Source organism: Sander lucioperca, chromosome 8, assembly GCF_008315115.2.
Source record: "Sander lucioperca isolate FBNREF2018 chromosome 8, SLUC_FBN_1.2, whole genome shotgun sequence".
Taxonomy (NCBI): Eukaryota; Metazoa; Chordata; class Actinopteri; order Perciformes; family Percidae; genus Sander; species Sander lucioperca.
Window position 1 is genome coordinate 26,968,986 of NC_050180.1, and position 9,952 is coordinate 26,978,937.

The following is a 9,952-nucleotide window of genomic DNA, read 5'->3' on the forward strand; positions in this document are numbered from 1 at the left end:
TATTCGTAAAACAGCCTCAAGACCATGTGAGTCCTTATATAAAAGTGCCTTTAAGATCCATGGCAGAAAAACACCATCTCCCTACACTGGAAAGCACTTTGGGTCAACTTCTGTTGTTTTAAATGTGCTGTATAAATAAAGATGACTTGACCTTTTTACCTCAAGCAATTTGCAAGTTAAATAAGAAAAAACAATAAGCAGTTATTTTACTTTTTACTAATTAATCTTGTTTGTATCTTCACATTCTCTGCTCTATGTTCTTAGTCAATGTGTGTTTGCACTTTTAAATTCTGCAGTATGTACTTACAATGACGATTCTGATTCTACTTGCTAATTGCTTAAAGCTACATTGTGTAAGAATTTCTCCCATCTAGCAGTGAAATTGTATATGACAACCAACCGAACATTACTTTCTAGCCCCTCCCATTCCGAGAGCGTTTTAACTCCTACGGTGACCGAACCCGAAATTAGCTCTTAGTATCTCCATCGTTTACACGCAGCTGTTCTAGCCACTCCAATATTAACTTTGGTCTTGTTGCTTTGCCTGTCACATTGTCGTTTTAATTCTCCTTTTTAACTTCCTTGGCGACTCCGTTACATGTCCTAGAGAACAGGTGTGATCCTTCATCTTCAACAGGCTTTCAAATCTGCCGGCAGTCGCGAGTAATCTCCCGGCTGGCATTCGTCACGGTGCCACTGAGTGTAATACGCAGCGGTATGTCCCTCTTTGGCTAATGTATTTTAAAGATGGAGACGCTACATGGCGGCCGTCATTCAAGCGACTCGCCTGTATGTATTCTGAATGATTCTGAATGGCAGATTCTACGCTTACGAGAATACTTTGATACGTTGGTGGAAGTAATTACACATGAATGAGCACATATTTGTGAAAGAACAAAGGGGTTTTTGCTAAAAATCAACTCAAAAAATTACACAATGTAGGTTTAAACACTCTTGTGAATGACTCTATGGATAGCCAATAAGACTGGAGCTTTTAGGATTTGGATGCTCCACAATTCAAAATCCTTATTTAGTACTCCAAGTAAAATTAGACAACATGACATAATTATGACTTTCACACACAGAGAGGATCGAGAGCCTTGATGGGTTGCTTCGTCATCACGTAGTCGCTCCTGCCAAACTGGTTTTCAGCCGCCACCCTGAACATGTACTGGATTCCTTCCATCAGGTACATGGCCATCAGACTCGGCTTCTTATTGGCTGCAGAGACAGGCACCCAGTGGTCGGCGGCCACGTCTTTCTTCTCCACGACGTAGTGGGAGATGACGGCGCCGCCGTTGTCAACGGGAACCTTCCACGTCAGGTAGGCCGACTCGCGGGTCACCTCCGAGATCACCAGGTCTCTGGGAGGAGAAGGCTTGTCTGGGGGAAGCAAAAGTGGGTGAGGGTATTTATTATAACATATTTTAAATATAATTATATCATCTTAAAGGGTTGTTTTTTTTCAACCTGGACCCTATTTTCCCATGTTTTTGTGTTTAAATTAAATTGAAATTGGTCCAATATTAAGCAAGACGAAAAATTTCTCCATCACCAAACCCACCAGACTCCATGTAAATAATCAGGACTTTTATCATCGTAAAACACACTTCATTCAAAGTGGACAGAAACTAAATCAAACTATCAAAAGCCGTCTTGGTTCATCTTTCCACTGTTCCAACAATCACCACTCTGGTTTGGTTGAAATAAACCCTTAATTCACCCATTTACATGTGGAGATATGCTGGCTCTATACACGCTAAAAGTAGTGATTATTTACATGGAGTCTGGTGGAGATATGCTGGCTGTATACACGCTAAAAGTCCTGATTATTTACATGGAGTCTGGTGGAGATATGCTGGCTCTATACACGCTAAAAGTCCTGATTATTTACATGGAGTCTGGTGGAGATATGCTGGCTCTATACACGCTAAAAGTCCTGATTATTTACATGGAGTCTGGTGTAGTTTGGTGATGGGGATTTTGGGGTTTCATGTTAAACTAAAAGGATCTTACTCTTTAACTAAAAGGTCTATCCCTGTAGGGAACCATCCCATAATGTTTTCAGACACTTAGAATAATAATCTGAGTCTGTGAGCAGCAACAACAGAACTTTTAGTGGACGCTAACTGCTGCTGAACATTTGTCCTGTAGGGTTACCCTTTAAGAAATTTTCTTTTGTTCAAGACTTATCAAATCGCATGTTTGTGTCAGTGGACGTTTCCCTTACTCAGCACGAGCACAGCAACAGTTGCTGATTTCTTTCCCGCGGCGTTCTCCACAGTGATGGTGTAGTTGCCGGAGTCTGTCCGGGCGCTCTTGGGGATGAAGACTTTGCTGCCGCTGGCGGTGACAGCGACAGTGATGTGAGAAGGAACGTCGCCGTCATTCTTCTTCCAGCTGACGGTGGGCGTCGGTATGCCCTTAATGGTGGCGCTCAGCGTGATGTCGGTGCCCAGCATGGCCAGGTGGTCACGGGCCATGTTGGCGTCCAGCAGCAACTCGGGCGCCTCTGTGGAGGGAAACGGGAATCAGTTCACTGTCAATGTCAATATAAGTTGTATTTGTGTAGCACCTTTCATTACACGTAAACCCAAAGTGCTTTACGTTAAAAACAGCAAACACATTTAAACAAAGCATGAATAGAAATAAGAATACACAACAAGTCAATCAACAAAAACAAACAAGACATACAAGTGCATCCATACACACACACACACACACACACACACACACACACACACACCCTATCGTTGCTGTTGGGTCAAAACCTTGCATGTCCAAATCCGATGGTCGCCGTAATCATTACCATTTACCTCAGACCAAGTCAGACAAAATCCTCAACGTAAAGGGTGAGCAACAGCATTGATTGATTGATTATAAAAGGAAATTTAAATGATGAAATATGGAGATACCAAGTTTAATTTATCCGTCCCCAAACCATGTCTTCATTCAGTTTCATGTTCCAACAAGATACATTATCACGTCATAACGTGTAAAGTATCACGTAAAGAAAAATAGTATATTGTTAATGATAAATAGTAATGGTATTGTAATAACAAGAAACATTTCTTGTTATAACTTTAAAATATCTAGTAGAAACCTAAAAAACATCTTGTTATTACGGTAAACTTTTTCACGTTACAACGTGATAAGTTTTATTTTTTCACGCTTGGCAGCAATATGCTTCCATACATAATAAACCAAAGATGAGTTCTAGATGAAGCCCTTACCCAGTCTGTCGTGGACTTTGATGGTCTGTTTGACGTATGAAGGGTCAGATTTGCCAGCGGCGTTGACGGTAAAGATCCTGAAGTTGTATTCCTGTCCATCGGCCAAGTCCGTCACCACGTAGTGCAGGTCGGGGCACTGCTCTGGCGTCTCGTTGGCCTGCGTCCACTCCACGGCGCCGGGCTTCTGGTACTCCACCAGGTAGCCGAAGATACGGCCCTTCCCATCGTGGCGGGGCAGCTTCCACCTCAGGCTGACGGTGTCTTTGGTCTTATCGTAGGCCTCGGGGGTCACTGGGGGGCTCGGAGGCACTGTGACGGGAAAATATTAAAGACTATAAATGATCTGGGCAAAAAAATGTAAATGTAGAACCCTGTGTTAACTTTCAATCAATCAATCAGAGTCTGTCTTATATAGCACGTTTGATACATGCCAATGTAGCACAAAGTACTTAATAAAATACACCCCCTCCCTCACATACCAGAGATATACATACATAACACCCAATACCACACAAATATTATAAGAAACTATAATATTTAAGAACTATAACAATTAGACTAACAATAGTAAAAATATGTACATTATAAACACCTCTATTATATACAGATGAGATAAAGTGCAGATGAAGTGGTTTGAAGTGATCTGAATATGGAAGGCCACACGGGCCAAATATACTTATTATTTTACCAGCATTTGGCTGGTAGATGGTGCAAAATTTCAACGTTGCTTAGAAGATATTAAAAATATGAAATAATAATCTATTTTGCATGAATGTGCATCACTGTCCAATGGCATCCTTGGCGAGGAACACCATGTTGTTGATATATATATATAATATATATATATATATATATATAATATATAATATGAATGTGTGAATGTGTTTGCGACTGACCGATGGGATCCTTGGCGAGGATGGGTTTGGAGGGTTCGCTGGGGTCTCCGGTGCCCAGCTCGTTCTCGGCCATCACCCTGAACTCGTACTCGCAGCCCTCCACCAGGTCCTGGATGCGGTACTGCGTGGCCGGGTACAGTGGATCTCTGGTGGCCCGGGACCACCGCTTGGCCTTGGGCTCCTTCTTCTCCAGGATGTAGTTGGTGATGGGCTTCCCGCCGTCTCGCGGCCGGTTCCACAGAACCAGAGCGTTGGTGGCGTACACCTCCCGGACCGTTGGCATCTCGGGGGCCTCGGGGACTCCTGGGGGAGTGAGCAGAGAAAAACTGGGTTATCACCGATCTTTTAGGGTCATTTTCCAATGCACAAAGACTATTTAACTGAAAATATCTTGTTATAACGAGAACATATCTCGTTATAACGAGATCATTTCTCTTTATATGTTGTTAAAACATGGAAATATCATTATAACAAGAACATATCTTGTGGACATTACGTTCTCCTGTAACATGACTTACTTTACTTATTATTTTACCAATCAACCTTTGAACTGTGATCTATGATTTGTGAATAATTCTCATTATGTTTATGTGTATTTATTGTAATTTTATGTTATTTCACTTTTAGTTTTGTTTAGGAAGCAGAAGAAACTAAGTTATCACAAATCTTTTAGGGTCCTTTTACAATGCTGAATGAATACTTAACTCAAAATATTTTGTTATAATGTATAAATATATTTGTTTTAACTCTAAATAATTAAAGTTTGTTTGTCCTGTTAGAACCCTCCTGCGTCCCGTACAGACAGATTAACATCTCTAAGGAACAGCTGGATCTACTCTCATCTCCTTCGTCTAAAATGCATTTTTGATGCTTTCATTCGTCCACAAAGGTATTGAACAGTAGGGTTTGGTACCGAACCCGGTGCTAATACGGCACTGGTGCCTTAACAACCGGTATATACCGGACCGAATAGGAATAGGATTTCGGTGCCTCATTTCGGTGCCACTTAAATGCCTGCACTGCTCTCTGATGCTCCGAAACAGACATTAGAGGCAACAGAAGCATCGCTGCACGTGTCGTTAGTTAACACTACACTTGACAGCAGGTAACGTTAGCCTACCGTTAGCTAGCGGTAACACGGCTAAACTGCTGACAGCTAACGTTAAACGGTGTAAAGGGTGTCTGTATTTCACTGTAGAGGATTCCAACAGCGGGACGTTCAACAGTCTGCAGCTGCTGTTGTCGGAAAATCAACACAGACGGTGCGTTCACTGAAACTGGTGCATTCAAAGTTATTGTAAAATACCCTTTTCCCATCTGCTGGTTGTTTTTATCGTTCAACAGCAATTTACTGGTGAAATAAGTTATTGTTATAAGTTATTGCATTATTATTAAATCATTTAATTTTGACCATGTGGCCTTAGCAATAAACAAGCCGTTCGCTGACTGTCGTTTAGTATGCTACTAGGGTATTAACTTCTTCTTTTTTTTTTTTACTTTCTTAAAAAGTACTGGTTCAGGCACCGTTTAGGCACTGGCACCGTTTTAAAAGTATCGCTTTAGCACCGGTATCGGATAAAACCCAAATAATACCCAACCCTATTGACCAGTATTCAATTGAATGTCCTGAAACTAGAGAGAAGTGAAAGATGAACAGAGTAAATGTGCGTGAGCAGAACGTACTGAATATGTCTTTGGCTTTCATCTCCTCCGACTCCAGCGGGTCGCTGATGCCGTACATGTTCTCAGCACAGATCCTCATGATGTACACCTTGCCCTCCGTTAGCTTCGGGATCTGAGGGAAGCAAACAACATGTCAACATCTCAACCACTGGGAACAACAGACCTTTTTTTGGGGTTGGGTACAAATGTTTGGACTCCTAAAGATCTTTATAGAATTGAATAGAATACACTTTATTGTCCTTGAGGGGAAATGTGGTAGGAGAACATGATACAGGAAACATCATTGCCTCTATCTCTGGCACACACACACACACACACACACACACAGGAAACATCACTGCCTCTATAACTGCCACACACACACACACACACACACACACACAAACACACACACACACACACACACCCAGCTGCCTTCAAGAGAGATCTATAATCCATTTGAACGTAGCTTAACCCTCGTGTTGTCTTTTTGATTTTCTAGGTTAACATTTTTTTTTCAACGTTTGACACTTTTGTCACTTTTATCCGAAGTATTTTTTTGTCACTTTTTCCGATATTTTTGTCGATTTTTTTCTGCGCCTTTGACAGTTTTGAAGATTTTTCCGACATTTTTTGCTCCCGATGCATTTAACCCCCGCGATGTCTTCTCGTCGACCAAGCAACTTTTTGTTTTTGTGGGTCAAAATTTAAAATTAAAACTCTTTCCCAACTGTTTGGGCGTCTTTTTTGACATTTTTGTCACTTTTTTCAAAGTTCTTTTACATATATATAAAATAAAAAAATTAAAAATTAATACTGTTAACTGTTAATTTATTTTACTTGTAAAGAGTAATAGTTATTATTATTATTATTTTTTATTTGGTTGAAAGAAAACCAACATTTCTGTGATGATTTCCTGCATGTCTTCCCCCTCTCTCTCTCTCTCTCCCCTTTCTCACCTAGCTGTCCTGTCAAAATAAAGGCGGAAAAGCCCAAAAAATAATCTTAACTGAAGGAAATGGGTCCAAATTTGACCCCAGGACAACAGGAGGGTTAACCCGATTTTGGATATCGTAATACGGCATAAGTGTCTTCTCCTGGTTTTAAAGGCTGCATTACAGTAAAGTGATGTAATGTTCTGAACTTACCAGACTGTTGTAACTGTTCTATTATTTGCCTTTACCCACTTAGTCATTTTATCACATTATTGGTGATTATTTATCTAAAATCTCATTGTGTAAATATTTTGTGAAAGCACCAATAGTCAACACTACAATATCGTTGCGGTATCGATATCGAGGTATTTGGTCAAAAATATCGTGATATTTGATTTTCTCCATATCACCCAGCCCTCCCTGACAGCCAAGTGGAGCTAGGTAGTTTAGTCGTGGACCCACCTTGCAGACGGTCTTGGTGGTGGCGGACGTCACCATGGTCCAGGTGTCTCTGTTGATGTCTCTCTTCTCGATGATGTAGTTGGAGACGGGGATGCCGCCGCTGTCCACTGGAGGTTTCCACGAGATCACCATGAACTCCCGGTGCACCTCCTCAAACACCACGGGGCCGACCGGAGGAGTGGGACGGTCTGCAGGGAACAAAGGACCCAAATAAGGAATCTGGGATGTTGGGACATTACTGCCACTGTTCATCACACCCCCAACCAGCACCGTCAGACACCGCCTACCAAGAGCCTGGGTCTGGCCCAGGTTTCTTCCTTTAAGGGAGTTTTTCCTCGCCACTGTCACACTAAATGCTTGCTCTTGAGGGAATTACTGGAATTGGGGGCTTAAAACACAGATAAAACGGTCTAGTCCTACTCTAGCTGTAAAGTGTCTCAAGATAACTCCTGTTATGATTTGATACTATAAATAAAATAGAATTGAATTGAAATGTAACATGATTTACTTATCATTATTTTACCGATCAACCTTTGAACTGTGATCTATGATTAGCGAATTATTATAATTATTTTTATCATTGATGTGTATTTATTGTGATTTTATGTAATTTCACTTCTTAGTTTTTCTTGTGTATTTGTTTTCTTACGTATATTATGTATTTGTTTTTTTGTCGTTAAGAAATCTGGGATGTTGCTTTCTAAAGGGGCGGAGCCAGACATTGTAAACAGTCGAGGCTCAGCCCAAACCTTTCCCATTTACAGGAGCTTTACGCACTATTTTTATAAGTACAATACCTGAAAAATCATCATTTCAGAAACAACATAGAGTCATCCTGTAGACCTGTTTTATATGTAGCTGTTCTCAAACTGAACCATGACACAACACATCACTCCTGCCAAAAATGATCTGATGTTACTATTTCTAAGTTGGATAACATACAGTAGGTACGGTAAGAATTTGGCATAAACGTTTTATTTTTGCTACACTGTGCTGGAGTAGAGTTCACAGAACACATGTTTATCTGATAAATCTGACACATTTGAAGATGGGCTTCTCTAGTTATTAATGAAATGATCTAATCTCTCTATCTATTTATCTATCTATCTATCTACCCATCTACCTGTCTACCCATCTATCCATCTACCTATTTACCTATCTACCTATTTACCTATCTACCTATCTATCTATCTATCTATCTATCTATCTATCTATCTATCTATCTATCTATCTATCTATCTCAAGCACGAACGTACCAACGACGGTGATGTTGCAGACGCCCTTTCTGGAGCCGGTGCTGTTCTCCACCAGCACCATATATCTGCCGCTGTGGTGGCGCTCTGCCTTCATCAGGCCCAGTGACATGGTGGTCAGCGTGTTCTTGAACATGATGTGTTTGCCGGCCTTCAGCTCCTCGTCGTCCTGGTACCACATGATGGACGGAGAGGGTTTGCCGGTGTAGCGGCCCTGCAGCAGGCAGCTCTCGCCCACGCGGATGATGATCTTATCACGGAAGTCCAGCTCAATGGTCGGCGGCTCTGTGGGAACACAGGGGGACCACAAAGTCAAATTCTGGCCTATATATATATATATATATATATATATACTAGTGCTGTCAGATAAATGCATTATTAACGGCGTTAACGCAAACCCATTTTAACGGCGTAAATTTTTTTATCGCGAGATTAACGTTCTTTTTGGCCTAGCAAACTTTGTAGTTTTTTTTTGTAGTACTAGTAACATTAGAAAAACTACAACACCACACCGGATCTAGCTAGACCGGAAACTAAACAACAGGCACGCTGCACACACTTGTTTGGGCTTGCGAGAAACGTTAGGTTTTGAGTGGATGGCGAGCGTGAGACGCCAAAATGGATGCCAATAAGATTTTGAAAGGAAAGTTAACTTTTAAAAAGTTGTGGAGGGAGACAGTAGTTTCACCACACACAGCCTGTACCACACGGAGAAAGCAGCCCAACGGGAACTGCTGCAGAGTCCAAACGCTGTCTCATTAACTGGTGATCACTGGACGTCAGTGAGTAATCAACATTATTTAGAAGTTACTGTACACTATATTGACTATGTATATCAGCATACGGTTTTAGGACTGTGTTGTTGGTATCGTTTTTTTGACTGTTTTTGTCATTTGGGACATTGTCCCCCCTTTTCTGTCCAGGAGAACTGTTACATTCCTTATTAGAGAAACGTAAAGGTTAAATGTCCTGCTGTGGCGTCTGGTTTTAGACCATTTAGTTTGTACTGTAGAAGCAGAGTGTTAGTGTTACATATCAGTTAGGTTAGGGACTTGGAGGAATTGTGCAATAATGACAGATTCACACATTTTTCTTTTGTTTACAGTAAATAAATAATAAACAATTACAAATCTTAAAGTCAAGTAACTTCAAGTAACTTAAAGTCACTTTCTTTGCATTCATTTGATTCCCAATCAAGATCCACATGTAAGAATGGCTTTCCAATGTTAATATGGACTTAAAAACTGTTCTGATATGCAAAATAATAGAATTTTAATCATGTGATAAAACATGCGATTAATCGTGATTAACTATAGAAATTTGGCTTTTAATCGTTTGACAGCCCTATATATATATATATATATATACAGTACAGTATACCCACTATAATACATTAGACAACACCACTGGTTTGGATATATGTCTATATCTTCTAAAAACTGACTCAAAGATAGAACAGCTGTTTCTCACCCAGTTCGTCCTTGCAGGTGATTGGTTTGGTGGAGAAGGAC

The 9,952-nt window shown here is 40.7% G+C and overlaps 1 protein-coding gene across 4 annotated transcripts in view; it reads right to left on the bottom strand.

The window, feature by feature from the left end:
- LOC116060878 (titin-like) overlaps positions 1–9,952 on the bottom strand; it is a 280,598-nt gene that overhangs the window by 73,117 nt on the left and 197,529 nt on the right. For all 4 annotated transcript variants that reach the window (XM_036003989.1, XM_036003988.1, XM_031314638.2 and 1 more), the window contains 8 exons: positions 9,912–9,952; positions 8,445–8,726; positions 7,189–7,376; positions 5,813–5,924; positions 4,130–4,432; positions 3,234–3,542; positions 2,231–2,512; positions 1,084–1,383 (listed from right to left, as the gene is read on the bottom strand). The exon at positions 9,912–9,952 is cut by the window's right edge and continues 262 nt beyond it. In XM_036003989.1, the coding sequence (XP_035859882.1) occupies positions 1,084–1,383; positions 2,231–2,512; positions 3,234–3,542; positions 4,130–4,432; positions 5,813–5,924; positions 7,189–7,376; positions 8,445–8,726; positions 9,912–9,952 (1,817 nt within the window). The remainder of the gene's footprint in view (positions 1–1,083; positions 1,384–2,230; positions 2,513–3,233; positions 3,543–4,129; positions 4,433–5,812; positions 5,925–7,188; positions 7,377–8,444; positions 8,727–9,911) is intronic.